The following is a 17,148-nucleotide window of genomic DNA, read 5'->3' as shown; positions in this document are numbered from 1 at the left end:
AGGAGAAAAAACTCTCAAAGAGGGTCCAAAGTAATGAATCATGTGGTCAATGATAAACAAAGGCCTCAAATAATTGTTCCTTGGATTCTGTGTTCATAAAAAGAAAAAAAAAAGAAAGGAAGAAACATTTCTTACCCCAAATAAAAGTGGCACAATGTGGCTACAAAAAGAAACCTGCAGTTAACTCTGAGATGAATATCTGGAAACATTCCCAACAGTAAAAATCATCAGACTGTAGCATGGTATCCTAGGCTAAGTTCCACTGCTGGGGTATTTAGAAGCAACGCCCTAGACACCATACTGTAGGAATCAGTCCTGAGCTGGCACCACAGAGACCCAGAAGTGGTCTCATGAGGTTTTTCCATCACACAATTTGTTTGGCTAATCTATAAATATATGACATTTGAAAATAAACACTAAGGTTTTCATACCAAGCAAAGGAACAACAAACCTTACCTGGAAAGTACCAGACAGAGCCCTGCCCCACTGTGCCTGTGTAGAGGACACAGGTACCAATAGGCTGCATACTGGAACCCACTGGGAAATCCGGTTTCTCTAGAGAAAGAAAAAAAGGCTGTCAAGAATCTATATCCAACTCCATGAGTAGAAGTTTAGAAATTCTGCCAGAACAGGGTACATGAAAAGAGAACTTCCAAAACAGGGCCAGGAACAAGCTTCCTCCTGCTCATCTCTCCAAGGATAAAATGTACCCCTACCTATTCCTGATTCATGGACTAAAACAACTCTAGTAAAGGCTGACTCAAGCAGGGGGACATGGGCTCCCTCTCAGAAAAGTAACAAAATAAGTAGACTTCAGGCATTTTACAATTAGATTATCATTTAAATTGAGAGTCTGCAATGCCTTTTCATAAACTGATTTATCTGATCTTCATAGAATCCCTTTATAGTAAGCAGTGTCTTCCCCAAAAGGATGAAGAAACTAGGGCTGACATTTTTAGGGTAGGAAAACACTAAGCCAAATTGATTTCCAAAACAAAAGAGAGAGATTAAATGGCTGTTAGAGTTAATGACTGAAGTTCAGTTTCCCCCTAGGGTATTAACCAACCTCAAAAAGGTCTCTGGGCCAAAGTGAAAGGCTGGGCTGGGGAAAGGAAGAGCTATCTTGCTACCTGAGAAGCCTACTCTATTTTATGAACCTGAAATACATCACACTGTATAAATGGCATTCGTGTACACAGGACTGGAGATGTCTATTCTAGGAACCAACTCTGAGGGATCCAAGGGTCTCTTTCATTTGACCTATATAAAACTTATAGGGCCACAATGAGGGCTGAATATAAAATTATTTAAAAACACTTTGCCAAACATAAACTACAATACTAGGAGTCAAAGATCTGGATTCCAGTTTTAACTCAGCTATTCTAATATGATCTTTACAAGTAATTTAACTTCTACAATGCACAGGTTCCTTATAGCAATTATTAGTAATACTTATGAGCATTTGTTCTGTGACAGGTACTTTCCTAGGTACTTTACATATATAAACTCACTTAAAACTCACAATCATCACCGAATGACCTAGGAATATTGCCATTATCCCACTTATATGGATAAAGAAACTGAGGTATACATAGGATAAGGAATTTCCCAAGGCCACAAAGTTAATACAATGGCAGGGTTAAGATCTGAACCCAGACAGCCCAACTTCAGGATCCATGCTCATTTATGGGGTGAAAGGGTAAAAGGAGTATCTCCAAAGTATCTTCTAACACTCTATGAACTAGTCTTGAAACAACTAAAACACAGTATAGTATTGTGGCAAGAGCCACGTACTTGGAATCAGAAAACACTGATTTGACTCTTGGCTCCACTGAAAGCTACAAGCCTTTGTTGTCTCTTCTATAAAATAAAGGAAAAAAATCCCTACTTCTCAGGACTTAAGAAAAATCAACAAACGTACCTTGTAACATGTCCAACTCAATAAATATTAAGTTGAATCTGAATCTCCATTTCCTCATGAGTAGGCAACAAGTGATAGGGATAATGTACATGGAGAAAGGTGCAGGAATTTTAAACGTAGAGAGGCCTTCTAAAGTGCCTCACAGTTTTAAAATTGTGTAACTGTTTTTAATAGGCTACTCACAACACCTTATGTTTCAAATGAAAAGTAAAGTTTCAAAATATTTTATTTCAGCTGAGGTTCGATCTGTTGGGATAATGTTCAAATAAGAGACCATTACTGGCTTTTTGTTTACTAATGCTGAATCATTTGCCAGAATCATTCACTGTTAGATGTTCCTTTCCTAAAAATGTAAATATGGGATAAGATGAAACTTCTGCAGATTCAAGCCAAGGGAGGCAGAGGGAAGTAAGAGGAAATTACAAGTAGGAACAATGCAAACTTTTGGAAGATCTTCTGAAGAATTTAATCATATTTTTCCCCACGTCAACAAAATTTTTCTCTGTAATTTTGGTTCTACTTGGTTTTATGCCAATACATTAAATCAGTTCTTATTAGAAGAAAGAAGCAATCAGCTCTGTTCTTTCCTTCTCCAATCCTACAACAACAACTCTTGTTCAAACCCTTAACTGAAACTGAGCAGAAAGGGTATGTAGCAGAAAGGGTATTTGAATCCCAAGATTCTTATTGAATAGCTGTGTGACCCTGAACTAGCTACTCAACATTCTGGACCTCCATTTTCCCTTATGTAAAGTGGGAATAATAAAAGCTACCTCACAGGAGTGTTCCAAGGATCATATGTAAAAGCACCTTGAGAATACTAAAATACACACAAAAGCATCATTACTGTTATTAACAACTGTTACTGAATTATGTAAATAAGCTTCTCTTTCACCAGCAAACTGTCATAGAAAAAAGAACTATTTTCTTAAAATATTGTTTTTAACCTGGAATTCCCTTTCTCAAAAGCTTGCAGTGCCTCCAAGTGCCTCTTTAATCAAACGTCAACACCTGATCTTGACCAACTAGACCCCTCTAGACTCATCTTTATATTTACATACCCTGCCTTGTATTCTCCATTCAGCAGTTCCAAAACCTGACTCAGATTCTCTGGTTTGGGAATTACTACTCCTCTCCACACAAGCTAATTCCCTTCTAGTCAGTTCCTCTGGGACTCTCTTCTTCCCTCCTCCCCAACCCATGAGTTCATTAGCTTCAAAAAGTCTCCTCAGGGGCACCTGGGTGGCTCAGAACGTTAAGTGACCAACTCTTGGTTTCAGCTCAGGTCATGATCTCAGTTTGTGAGTTCAAGCCCTGCATTGGGCTCTGTTCTGACAGTGCAGAGTCTGCTTGGGATTCTCTTTCTCCCTCTCTCTCTGCCCCTTCCCACCTTGCACTCTCTCTCTCTCTCAAAATAAATCAATAATCTTTAAAAAAAAAAAAAAAAAAAGGTCTCCCCAGACTCCAGGTACTGGTTCTACTGACTCTACTTGGTCCATATTCCTTCCCACTTCTCCCAGTACTTAATTTATAAATATAAATCTGTGGGGGGGCCTGGGTGGCTCAGTCCGTTAAGTGTCTGACTTAGGCTCACTCAGGTCATGATCTCGTAGTTTGTGGGTTCGGCCCTGTGTCGGGCTCTGTGCTGACAGCTTAAAGCCCGGAGCCTGCTTTGGATTCTGTCCCCCTCTCTCTCTGCCCCTCCCCTGCTTGCTCTCTCTCTCTCTTTCAACCTCTCTCTCAAAAATAAATTTTAAAAATTTCTAAATAAGAAAGAAAGAAAGAAAGAAAGAAAGAAAGAAAGAAAGAAAGAAAGAAAGAGAAAGAAAGATATTTTTAAAAATCTGTGGAAGTACTTAGCTCCCTCTTAAAGGTACTAACATATCAGGCCTATAACAATTAGCAAACCTCAACTTCCAAGTTCAGGAAAACATTTACAGCCATTTCCAATGGTTAGAATTACTGCCTTAACTTAGGCTAATATATACACCATTATTAAGTGGGAAGAGGTTTTATTGTCTTTGTACCTCACCAACACTTCAAAACCAAAATCTTAAAGACAGGTTTCATGTTTTTACTTTCTGTACATATTGTTAACTGCAGGTGATTTTACATTTGTATTTCAAAATATTCTGACAGACCAGTTTTTCAACTACAGCTTTAATCAGTCCATTGACCAGCCTGTTGCTGCATGTGTTTTTTAAGATACTGTACATAGTATTTTCCTTGGCTTACTCATGAATTGGAAAAGGCTTTACAGGTAGTCCATTCTCCTATTCTCCGTAGTTTTGCTTTATAAAGTGACTATAAACACTGAGTTAGCAAATACTGAACCATTGCTCCTAGAGAAAACACAGGGTTAGGTTCCTGAAAGCCTCTGGTCACAACATTTTCATAAACCAATCAATACATAACCTTGTGTGTTTCTCTTTAAAGACATCTTATTATTTATAAATATACAATTAACTCATTAACATTGAACTCATGGACAATAGCACTGTAACTCACTCCTGAACAAAACTTATCTAACATGTAAGTTTTCTCTATAAGGAATATCACAGCCTTCTTGCACTTAGTAACACTAGATAACTACATTTAGGGGCCATATTAAACAGGGAAATCACCAACAAGGCACAAAAATACAAAAACTTTAGCATTAAATAGACTGTGAAAACAATACTTATTTACAGTATAAGAGCTGAAATAAGTCAGCATATCGATCTCAGCAAGGACTTGCATGTTGCAGCTCCAATTTTTCACTCCTCTGCACATATCCATAAATGACCATTAAAAGTGCCATGAATATTGATTTGGGAATTACAAATAAATCTTTGCAAGTATAATGAATTCAAAAATACAGAATCTTGAATAATGAAGATCAACCATAGTCACCAAATCTACTCTGTAAATAAATGTTCACTGGTTCCTGTAGTCTGAATGCCATGGATACTAATTTAATTCCATAATCCAGAGGATAAACACTATTGTAGCAAACTATCCTGCAAATTATGAAGTCGCATGCTATACAAAAGGATACTTAGACATACCAGAGGAGCAGAGAATGTTCAACAATTCCTTCCATCATTACTGAATCCACTGCCTCCTCCCACTTTGTTGGGGGTTCCAATCTGAGCTTTAAAAGATTGAATTACGGGGTGCCCGGGTGGCTCAGTCAGTTGAGCATCCGACTTCGGCTCAGGTCATGATCTCACGTGAGTTCCAGCCCCGCGCCGGGCTCTGTGCTGACAGCTCAGAACCTGGAGCCTGCTTTGGATTCTGTGCCTCGCTCTCTCTCTGCCCCAACCCACTCGCATTCCGTCTCTGTCTCTCTCAAAAATAAACATTAAAAAAATGTATATAGGGGCGCCTGGGTGGCGCAGTCGGTTAAGCGTCCAACTTCAGCCAGGTCACGATCTCGCGGTCCCGGAGTTCGAGCCCCGCGTCAGGCTCTGGGCTGATGGCTCAGAGCCTGGAGCCTGTTTCCAATTCTGTGTCTCCCTCTCTCTCTGCCCCTCCCCCGTTCATGCTCTGTCTCTCTCTGTCCCAAAAATAAATAAATAAATAAATAAATAAATAAATAAATGTTGAAAAAAATGTATATAAAAAAAAAGATTGATTACATCCGGGAAAGATTTGAGCAAATCATTTAATATATTAAGATTGGGCATATCAGTAAATATATGTATTATTATGTACATTAAAATTTCTATTGTAGAAAGGCAGAAAGGTACAATAAACCCCAAGATACTAGTACGAATTTAGAGTTATTGGTATGGGTTATTAATATATATAGACAAATACAGAAATAGATGTGTTTATGTAAATGTATACACATACATGTGCTTCCTATTCCTGTCCTGATAGGTCCTGGAAGCAATGACCACATCCAGCATCCAGACTTGGTTTCTAAATAGTACTAGTCACTAAAAAGAACTAGTGGTCTCTGGAAAAAAGTTGACTTCGGAACGGGGTTGATGGTCCTTAAAGCCTTACTTGCAAAGAAATGGCATTATTTGATCTGTTTAGTAGCTCTTTAGAAGACTCCATCCAATGTAAAACTCATTCAACATGAAAAAACTGAAAAAAACATTTCTGCAGGAGCACTCATTGAAAACAACTGTTTAACTTCATAACTGCCTGAGGCAATGGATAATACATGGAGAAAACAATAGGCTAACAAAAGAAGCTTAAAAGGAAAAGCAAGAGAATGAGCTTTGAAAAGGTATGACATATTCCTGGGAATCTGAAGGCCACGCATATGCACAGGGCTGTGCACAAGAACAGGAAAGACCTGAGACCTCTGGTTAACCTTGAGGCTCTGCACAAGCAGGAAGTGAAATTTAAGGCAGAGATGTTAGAGGCGCCTGGGTGGCGCAGTCGGTTAAGCGTCCGACTTCAGCCAGGTCACGATCTCGCGGTCCCGGAGTTCGAGCCCCGCGTCAGGCTCTGGGCTGATGGCTCAGAGCTTGGAGCCTGTTTCTGATTCTGTGTCTCCCTCTCTCTCTGCCCCTCCCCCGTTCATGCTCTGTATCTCTCTGTCCCAAGAAAAATAAATAAACGTTGAAAAAAAAAAAATTTAAGGCAGAGATGTTAAATGATTGTAAGACTGTTGATGGTGTACCACAACATGTGCACAGAGCCCTTCAGCAAAAAACAGAAGACTTACTGGTTCCAGGTATTTAAGAAGTCTCCAATCATTACCTGACCACTAAGCTAACTGAGCTGAGACCATACAATAAAGAATACAGACTTTACAGGGTTAATTCAGAAATATCACTAAACAGAAAAACAATAACAAACTCTGGGAAAGGACAGACCTGACTTCCAGAGTTGCCACATATTATTCAAAATGTCCAGTTTTCATACAAAAAACAAAAAGAAAAACAAAGTATGAAACATGTAAAGAAACATAAAAGCATGGTCCATACACAGAAGGGGAAAAAAAAATCTACAGAAACTGTCCCTGAAGAAGCTCACATGTTAGATAAACTAGACAAAGACTGTGAAACTATTTAAAGTTTATTTATTTTGAGTGGAAGCACAAGCAGGAGAGGGACAGAGAATCCCAAGCAGGCTCCACACTGTCAATGCACAGCTCAATGCAGGGCACAATCCCATGAACCATGAGATCATGACCAGAGTCAAAATCAGGAGTCAGACACTTAACCTACTGAGCCACCCAGGCACCCCTAAATATGTTTATAATCTAAAGGAAACCATTCTAAAGAACTACAGCAAAGTATAAGAATGCTATCTCACAAAATAGAGAATATCAACAGAGAAATTATTTAAAAAAAAAACACACAAATTCTTGTGTTGAAAAGAACAATAAATAAAATGAACATTTCCCTAAAGGGGTTAAACCGCACCCCCGCAGATTTGAGCAGAAGAGAAAATCAGTGACCGTGAAAATAGATCAACCAAGATTATCCAAACTAAGGAACAGAAAGAAAAAAGAATGAAAAAATTTTAACAGAGCTTCAGAGACCTACTAGATACCATCAAATGTACCAACATATGTATAAGGGGAGTCTCAGAAGGACAAGAGGAAATAAAGGGAAACAAAAAATATTTGAAGAAATACTGGCAGAAAATATCCCAAATTTGATGAAAAACATCAATCTATAAATCCAAGAAACTCAACTAACTCCAATAGCATAAATGCAGAGAAATCTATAAATAGATATATGTTGGGTGCCTCAGTGGCTCAGTCGGTTAAGCATCCAACTTCAGCTCAGGTCATGATCTCACAGTTCGGTTCGTGAGTTGAAGCCCCACATCAGGCCCTCTGCTATCAGCACAGAGACTGCTTCAGATCCTCTGTCTCCCTCTCTCTGCCCCTCCCCAGCTCATGTGGTACACACACAAGTGCTCTCTCTCTCTCTCTCTCTCTCTCTCTCTCTCTCAAAAATAAGATGAAACGGGCACGTCAGTGGCTCAGTTGGTTAAACGTCCAACTCTTGGTTTCAGCTCAGGTCATAATCTCACAGTTCATGAATTCAAGCCCTGCATCTGCTGTCAGCACAGAGCCTGCTTGAGATTCTGTCTCTCCCACTCTCTCTCTGCCCCTCCCTGCCTCTCCCTCTCTTGCTCTCAAAATAAATAAACTTAAAAAAAAATTTTAATAAATAATATATAATAATAAAATAAAGTGTTAAAAAAAAGACATCATAATCAAGCTGTTGAAAAACAAAAACACAGAATCTTGAAAGCAGCAAGAGAAGCTATTCAACATGTACAAGAGATCTCTGATAACATTAATAGCTGATTTCTCCTCAGAAACCATGGAAGACAGAAGGCAATGGGATGAAAAATTAGGACCTTCTAGATAAACAAAAACTGAGAAAACCAACAGCAGACCTGCTCTACAGCAAACACTAAAAGGAGAACTTCAGGCTGAAATGAGACCTCTGACAGTACAGTTAACTCAAATCCACATGAAGAAATAAAGTGCACAGATAAAAGCAACTACTTGGATAAATTAAAAAAATACAGCCTAAGTATATTTTTTGTTTTTAATTATTTTTATTTTTTTAATTTGTTTTAATGTTTTATTTATGAGAGAGAGGCAGAGTGTGAGAGGAGGAGGGGCAGAGAGGGAGGGAGACACAGAATCCGAAGCAGGCTCCAGGCTCTGAGCTGTCAGCACAGAGCCCGACACAGGGCTCAAACCCACAAACAGTGAGATCATGACCTGAGATGAAGTCAGAGCTCAACCAGTTGAGCCACCCAGGCATTCCTCTATTTTTATTTTTAACTTAAAAGGCAACAGCATAAAGCAAAAATTGTAAATCTATGCTGATGGGCACACAATGTTTAAATATATAATTTGAATGACATTAATGGCACAAGGGAGCCAGGAAGGAATGGAGCTAAATGGAATCACAGGGTTTTTTTTTTAATGTTTATTTATTTATTTTTGAAAGAGTGTGCGCGCGCACATGTGTGTGTGTGCGTGTGTGCGCAAGCGCAAGCATGGAGGCAAGAGGAAGGAGGGAGGGGCAGAGATAATCCCAATCAGGCTCCATCTGTGCTGTCAGTGCAGAGCCCAACGTGGGGCTTGAACCACAAGATCATGACCTGAGCTGAAGTTAGACACTTAACCAACTGAGCCACCCAGGACCCCCAAAGTTTTTATATATTACTGAAATTAAGTTGATATTAATTCAAACTGGATTGTTATAAATCAAGATGTTAATTGTTATCACCACAGCAAACACAAGGAAAATAATAAAAAATACAATAAAACCTTATACCATATACAAAAATTAATTCAAAATTGATCAAAGATCTAAACATAAGACCTAAAACTATGACACTCCTAGAAGGAAACATAAGGGAAAAGCTTCATGACATCAGATTTGGCGATGATTTCTTGGCTATGACACTAAAGCCCAGACAACAAAAGAAAAAATAGTTAAGTTGGACTTCATCAAAATTAAAAACTTTTGTGCATCAAAGACTACTATCAACAAAGTAAAAAGATAACCCATGGAATGGGACAGAGTATTTGCAAATCATAGATGTGATAAGGCACTGATTCCAGAATATAAAAAAAAAATTCCTCAACAACAAACAACTCAATTAAAAAATGGGCAAAGGACTCAAATAGACATTTGTCCAAAGATATACAAATGGCCAACTTGCATATAAAATATGCTCAACATCATTAATCATTAGAGAAATGCAAATCAAAACTACAATGAGATATCACCTCACACCTATTAAGATGGCCACTATGAAGGAAAAAAAAAGAAAGAAAGAAAATAATAAGCATTAACAAAGATGTACAGAAACTGAAGCCCTTATGCTTTCCTGGTGGGAAGGTAAACTGGTGCAACCACTGTGGAAAATAAAATGGCAAATGCTCAAAAAATTAAATATAGAATTACCATATGATCCATATGATCTACTTCTGAATATATACCCAAATGAAGTAAAAACAGGGACTTGAAAAGATATAAATAGTGGCAGCACTATTTCATAATAGCCAAAAGATGGAAGCAACCCAAGTGTCTATCCTCAAAATAATGGGTAAACAAAATGTGGTTTATACATACGATGGAATATTATTCAGCCTTAAAAAGGAAGGAAACTGGGGCGCCTGGGTGGCGCAGTCGGTTAAGCGTCCGACTTCAGCCAGGTCACGATCTCGCGCTCCGTGAGTTCGAGCCCCGCGTCGGGCTCTGGGCTGATGGCTCGGAGCCTGGACCCTGTTTCCGATTCTGTGTCTCCCTCTCTCTCTGCCCCTCCCCCGTTCATGCTCTGTCTCTCTCTGTCCCAAAAATAAATAAACGTTGAAAAAAAAATTTAAAAAAAAAAAAAAAAAAAAAGGAAGGAAACTGACACATGCTACAACATGGAAGAACCTTGAAGACATTATGCTGAGTGAAATACACCAGTCACAAAAGGACAAATACCCTATGATTCCACTTATATGAGTACCTACAGTAGTCAAAATCACAAAGACAGAAAGAAAGATAGCTGCTTGGGACTAAGTAGAGGGGGGCATAATGATTTATCATTTAATAGGCAGAATTTCAGTTTTGCAAGATAAAAAGAGTTCTGTGAATGACGGTGTGATGGCAGCATAACAATGTGAATACATTTAATACCATTCTGAACTGTATAGTTAAAAACTATTAAAATGGTACATTTTATATTATCTATATTTTACTACAATTTTTTTTAAAAAGCACAAGAGTGGGGGCACTTGGGTGGCTCAGTCAGTTGACCGACTGCTTCAGCTCAGGTCATGATCTCACGGTTTGTGAGTTCAAGCCCCGCATCAGGCCCTGTGCTGACAGCTCAGAGCCTGGAGCCTGCTTCAGATTGTGTCTCCCTCTCTCTCTGCCTCTCCCCCACTCACACTTCGTCTCTGTCTGTCTCTCAAAAATGAATAAACATTAAAAAAAATTTTTTTTAATAATAAATAAATAAATAGCTAGCACAAGAGTGGCTTTCTGCGGTTTCTAATACTGTCAAAATAAAGCAAAAATGACCACCAATGCCCAGGACAGCTCATAAATCATAAACAAGTCCCACTGTATTACTCAAATATCCAGTTCCTCTGCTGGAGCTACTTAGCAATAGCAATGTTTTAGCTTCCTCTTCCTTCTTAAACCCATTATTGTAGAAGGGAAAAAAGAGTAAAAAAATAAGGGGAAACTAATGAGAATGTTTCAGGAATATTACTTCTCTGTGGTTCCAATTTCTTACCTTAAAATGGGGGAAATAATAGTGCCTACCTTGTCAAAGGGCTAGTGTAAGGATTAAGTTCACATATATATACAGTATACAAGAGTGCTTACCACATGGTAAGTGCCCTATAAATGTTAGCTATCCATATTACTCCCCAGGAAAACTCAACATCTTATTTCAACTACAACCTATATCTCTGCTTGCTTAGTCTCTCCTGAACACCAACTCACCAGCTGCTTAAAAAAAACAAAACAAAACAAAAAAACAAACAAAAAAAAACCACTTAGGGCACCTGGATGGCTCAGTCAGTTAAGCCTCCAACTCTTGATCTGAGTTCAGGTCTTGATCTCAGGGTGGTTACTTCAAGCACCACGCTGGGTGTGAAGCCTACTTAAAAACAAACAATAAAACACCACCATCTCCAACTGGATATTCTCAGTGAAGGACACTGCTATATTAATTCAGTCATCCAAGGCAGACCTAGGACTCACTGTTAGACACCCCTCTCCCTCACCCTCAGTATCTAACCTCCCACCAAACCCTGTAGACTCTGTTTCCTCAATACTTGTTGAAATCATCCCTTCCTCTATAACCACACTTTCCCTGCCTCCTCTTAGTACAGGCCTTCTACTTCTTCCAGGATTACGTGAGTAGTTCTGGCTGGACTTTGGGACCCGAAACTCAGGCCACTCTGATCCTTCAACAACTGCTACAGGGATATATTAAAGCAAAAATCTCCTAGTGGATATAAGTGTTTATATGGTGTTTTTTTTTTTTTTTTTACTTTTTTTACACTTTCAACATGAAATTTGTAAAAGAAACTAGGGGCAACTGGGTGGCTCAGTTGGTTAAGTGTCCAACTTTGCCTCAGGTCATGATCTCATGGTTCATGAGTTTGAGCCCTGTGTTGGGCTCTGTGCTGAAAGCTCAGAGCCTAGAGCCTGTTTCAGATTCTGTGTCTCCCTGTCTCTCTGCACTTCCCCCCTCACACTCTGCCTCTCTCTCAAAAATAAATAAATATTTTTAAATTTTTTTTAATAAAAAAAGAAAGAAAGAAACTAAAGTGTTCCCCTCATCAGTGGTGGTTGCAGGAGAGAAGAGGAGAAAAGGACTGCAAAAGAGTACAAAGAAATTTTGGAGACTGACAGATATGTTCATTATTTTTATTGTGGTGATAGCTTTTCAAGTGTATACCTATGTTAACAGTTATCAGGGGTTAAGCGTCCGACTTCGGTTCAGGTCATGGTCTGAGTTTGAGCCCTGCATTTGGCTCCGTGCTGACAGTTCAGAGCCTGGAGCCTGCTTCAGATTCTGTGTCTGCCTCTCTCTCTGCCCCTCCCCTGCTTGCACTCTGTCTCTCTCTCTCTCTCTCTCAAAAATAAAATAAAACATTAAAAAAAATTTTTAAACAGTTATCAAATTATATAATTAAATAAGTGCAACACTGTACATCAATTATTCTTTAACTTTAAAAATTTAAATGAAAAAAGAGTAAGTATCAAAAAAAACCTTTAAAAACAAACTCTTTTGCATTAAAAACAGAAGCTTTGACATAGATGCCATCTACAGCATGATAGATGACACCAAGTAATATGTATACATCGCCATCAAGGACTACCTGTCTGTATCCAGCACAAGTACCAAAAGGTCAGGGAGTGCATAACCTTGTCCTAGAACCCAGTCTCCAGGGCCAGGCGCAAACTGGCAACCACAGGAAACCAGCCTAGACACTGAGCTGCTATCAGCTCACGTTAGGTTGCACACTATTCAAAGCTCCTCAGTGTGCATTTGTAGTTTACCCATGATGCAACTCCTCAACCCATTTGAAGGACTCAGGGTCTCAGCTTATAGAAGTACCCCAGTGGTTTATACTATAGGCAGGAGAGAAACTTTAAAATGAAGATTGGGTTGGTTTCAACTTGAAAATTATTTGAAAAATAAAATCCAAAAATGAAAATTATTTGAAAATAAAAAAAACTTTAAAAATAAATCTTCCCTTGCTTGAAACATTTCAAAGGGTCCCCTGTGCCTCAGGATAAACCTCTAATCCTACCCAGGAGACACAAGGCCGTGAATCCTGCCATTTCACCATAAGTACCCAAGTCAAGCCAAAAAGAGTCACATACAGTTCTTGGTTATCTGGCATTAGTAGCATATGCTCTCTTTCCCCTTCTCTAATGCTCTCGTTTAGTTCAGGCATCACTCCCTGATGCTTATCCTCAAGCTGGTTTAGTATGTCTCTACTCTGCTCCTATAGCACCTGGTACAAACTTCTATCACAGCATTTCAAGTATTGTATTAGGAGTTCTCTTTTCTGTCTCTCCTGTTAGACTATAAACTTCAGACAGAGGTCTATGATTTTCATCCTCAGTTCCTTGGATAGTTCCCAGAATGCAGTACTCTCAAAACAGGTGCTGAACTAAAAGGAAGAGAAGAAAAAGCACTTAAATGTCACCTGTATCAACTGATTTTCAGATCAATCCTATCAAACTTACTGTTAAGGAAATCTGAGGCTCAGAGAAGTTAGGGGACTGGCTCCAGGTAACACATAATAAGTAACAGAGCCACACTTTCAACCAAGGCTCTTCAGACTCCTAGAAGGTAGATTCCCTATATTTGTGAATTCCTCAGCACCTAACCCAAATGCCTCTTCAGAATAGGTAATCAATAAATATCTGCTGCTTTCATGTTTACTGTCACTTTCAACTAGTATTAGGGGAGATTCCATTGCTTTGTCACACAGCACATTATATAAGAAACTTTTAAAGATTCATAGTATAAAGTAAAAGTGACTTTTCCTTATCTAAACTTGCTTTTTATCTAAAAGGATGAGCAGAAAGGAATAAATAGCAAAAAAATATGACAAATAGAGGGCAGTTAGGTGGTGTCTATGGATGCTACCACCTAAGAAGAAATAAACCTGCAACAGTCCACACACTCAGGGGCAATATTTAATATATCAGGCAGGCCCTAACTTCCAAGATAAATCAAGGTGTTACTTTCAGGTATATAGCCCAATAAACTTTTCATCTTTTTCCTGACATATCCATCTTAAAAGTGTAATAATTTAGGACATCCTACTTGCCATTTCTCCCGCAGTTCTCAGATCTGAATCAATTTCTGCCCTGGCATCAACAATTACTTCACTAAGTGAATCTTTCTGTAGGTTATATGAGCTATTCTTCAAACAATTACTGAGCAGGAACAGAGAGTACCGCACTTTGCTAGGCTGACAATAAATACAAGACATAAAATTGCAGTTCTTATAAACCATATATAAAAAGATTAGAAACATAAGTGTAAATAACTCACACGATAGCCAGAGGCAGGAATGGGCAGTGTCTGCTACGAAAAACAATGTCCTTGACCCAATTTCTGAAAGACTAGCTAAAATGATAAACCCTCCCATCACTCAATGATTAGTAACTAGGTTCTGTATCATCCTAACCTTTTCCTGCTGCCACTTTCTTTCTCCTTGAATTCCCAGATGTCAGAGTATGCTAGAAGGAAGGATAGGGGCTGAATCACAAGGGCCGTAGTTTCTCACAAGAGTGCTAAGAAGTCAAGTAATTCCTTCCTCACTTCGTTAATTCCTTCAACATTTATTGAACACCTACGGTGTGCCATACACTGTGCTGGGCAGAGTATGAGCTCGGTTTGCGTGCAGCTTTCAATCTCATGACCTGAAACAGTATTCCACTTAACTGTACAGTTAAGAATCGTCTTACTGATTGGTCTCGGAAACAAACCCAGAGAATCTCGGAAACCGAAGGAACTGCAGATTAACGTCCTCATTTTTCCCGTCGGGACACTGAGACCCGAAAGTGATTTGCCCAAGGTCACACTGGGAATCAGTGACAGAACAGAAACAGGAACCCAGGCCTCCCGAAAACTCCAATCAGTGCCCCCACGTGCTGCCTCTCCCTGAGGGAGAGCGGTCGCAAGAGGTAAGTGAGGAAAAAGCAAACTTCGCCAGATTTGGGTCCGATGTCACTCTCTCCCTCCTCCAAAAACGGGGAAGCCACCACCAAACCGAGGGTAGGGGAAAGTGGGCAGCTGCCTCAGTTTCCCCGCAGAAAGGCGACCGCGCAGCCTCGCTGCCACCCAAGCTCCCCTCCTGCACTCTCCTCCAGCTCCTCCCGCCCTGCCTTTTCCGACTCCAACCCTGGGGGCGACCGCAGAAAAGTACTCCCTCACTCACAAGGACTCGCACCAGCAACGCCATGTTCTTCTGCAACCACTTCCGGGTAAAGAGTGGCCTTCCGGAGTCCCCGCTGTCCCCTCCCCTTGTCTAAGTTGTCCTTTCGCCGGCGGTACCTGGCAACGGCAGCGCAGGCGCACAGAGGCGCCTGCGCTCAAGAGCGCGCACTTTCCCCAACCTGGCGCGCGCCTCCCGTTCTCCCCTGTCTAACCCCTGTGACACGTCACAGAGCCTCACGTCTTCCCCGCTGCACCTGTCCTCCTTGACCAATAGCCTTGCGCTTTTCATAGCTCTCTCCTTAACCACTTACTTCTCCCTCACCCAGCCTCACTCCTCAGCGCCCCGTTGTCAGAATTCTTCTTTCTCTGAATCTTCCCCCACGGGAATACCTCCCCTTTTCACTGGGGGGTGAAAAAAAAACAGGACTTTGGGGGATCCCAATATTGAAGAGCTCCCAAAAAACGAGTATGAGAAGTTGTTGTACAGGAACACAGGAGAGTGTTCAGCTGAGTCCTGAAAGTCAAGAGGGCAGTCACGTGCTGACCCGAGGCCTGAAGAGGAAGGAACTTTTGGGGTTTCTGGCCGGTTGGTTGTTTAATGTGAACATCTTTGAGTTTTGATAGGAAACAATTGTGAAGGTGAAGGCACAGAAGAAGGAATCAAGGATACAAGGAATTTCTTGAGGAGGTGGGAGAGAATCACCTTGGCTGGTGGACCTCTTCCACTGTATCCCAAGAGCAGTAGATGCTCCTGGGGTTGACTGGGAGCAGAGGGGCAGGATGTTAAAAGAATTCCTCTCCATTCAGTCAACAAAGACCCAGTGAATGTTCACTATGTGCTGGTCACAAGACAGATGTGTATAATGGCTTTGTGGAGCTCTAGACTGGTGAAGGGGGCACACAAAATCTAGTAAACCAAGGAAAAAATAAAATAATTAAAAATCGTGGGAAGTGCTTTGAAGGAAACAAAGAGCTAAACTTGAGAATAATATGGGAAACTACACTTTAGATAACATGGCCAGGTAAGGCCTCTCTGAGGAGGTGACATGTAAGTTGAGACCCAAAGGATGAGAAGGAGCTAGCCATGGGAAGTGACTTTGAACATGCTATTTTATCAGCAAATGTTGGGGGATGAGAGAGGGAAGAAAGATTCCAGGACAAGAGTCCCGAGATAGGAAAGAATAAGGGTTTATTTCAAGAAGCGAAAGAATTGGGTATTTACCAGAAAGAAAAACACTAATGCAAAAAGATATATGCACCCCTATGTTTATTGCAACATTATTTACAATAGTCAAGATATGGAAGCAACCTAAGTGTCTATCCACAGATGAATAAAGAAGATGTAGGGTATATGCAATGAAATGTTACTCAGCCATAAAAAAGACTGAGATCTTACCATCTTCAACAACATGAATAAAGCTAGGGGGTATTATGTTAAGTGAAATAGTATGACAGAGAAAAACAAATCCATAGGATTTCACTTGTATGTGGAATCTAAAAACAAAACAAGTACGAAAGCAGAAACAGAGTCATAAATACAGAAAACTGGTAGCTGCCAGTGGGGGCGGGGGGATGGGTAAAATAGGTGAAGGGAATTAAGAGGTTAAAAAAATCCCAGTTATGGGCCCAGTTGAGTGTCTGACTTCGGCTCAGAACACGTACAAGCCCAGCATCGGGCTCACTGCTGTCAGGCTTGCTGCTATCAGCATAGAGCCCACTTCGAATCCTCTGTCCTCCTTTCTCTCTGCTCCTCCCTTGCTCATTCTCTCTCTCTCTCTCTCTCTCTCTCTCTCTCTCTCTCTCCCAAAAATAAACATTTAAACAAA

At 40.1% G+C, this 17,148-nt stretch overlaps 1 protein-coding gene across 4 annotated transcripts in view; it reads right to left on the bottom strand.

Moving 5' to 3' along the window:
• The window catches only part of UQCC1 (ubiquinol-cytochrome c reductase complex assembly factor 1), a 101,897-nt gene extending 86,444 nt beyond the window's left edge, over positions 1-15,453 (bottom strand). For all 4 annotated transcript variants that reach the window (XM_040447230.1, XM_040447232.1, XM_040447233.1 and 1 more), the window contains exons 1-2: positions 15,324-15,453; positions 457-555 (exon numbers count right to left, since the gene is read on the bottom strand). In XM_040447230.1, the coding sequence (XP_040303164.1) occupies positions 457-555; positions 15,324-15,347 (123 nt within the window). In that variant the 5' untranslated portion in view covers positions 15,348-15,453. The remainder of the gene's footprint in view (positions 1-456; positions 556-15,323) is intronic.
• Positions 15,454-17,148: the final 1,695 nt, after the last annotated feature.

The sequence above is a fragment of the Herpailurus yagouaroundi genome, unplaced genomic scaffold (assembly GCF_014898765.1).
Source record: "Herpailurus yagouaroundi ecotype Mexico unplaced genomic scaffold, PumYag 196, whole genome shotgun sequence".
NCBI classification, from domain to species: Eukaryota; Metazoa; Chordata; class Mammalia; order Carnivora; family Felidae; genus Herpailurus; species Herpailurus yagouaroundi.
The sequence above is the reverse complement of the archived record's forward strand: the minus strand, read 5'-3'. Positions and strand labels throughout refer to the sequence as shown.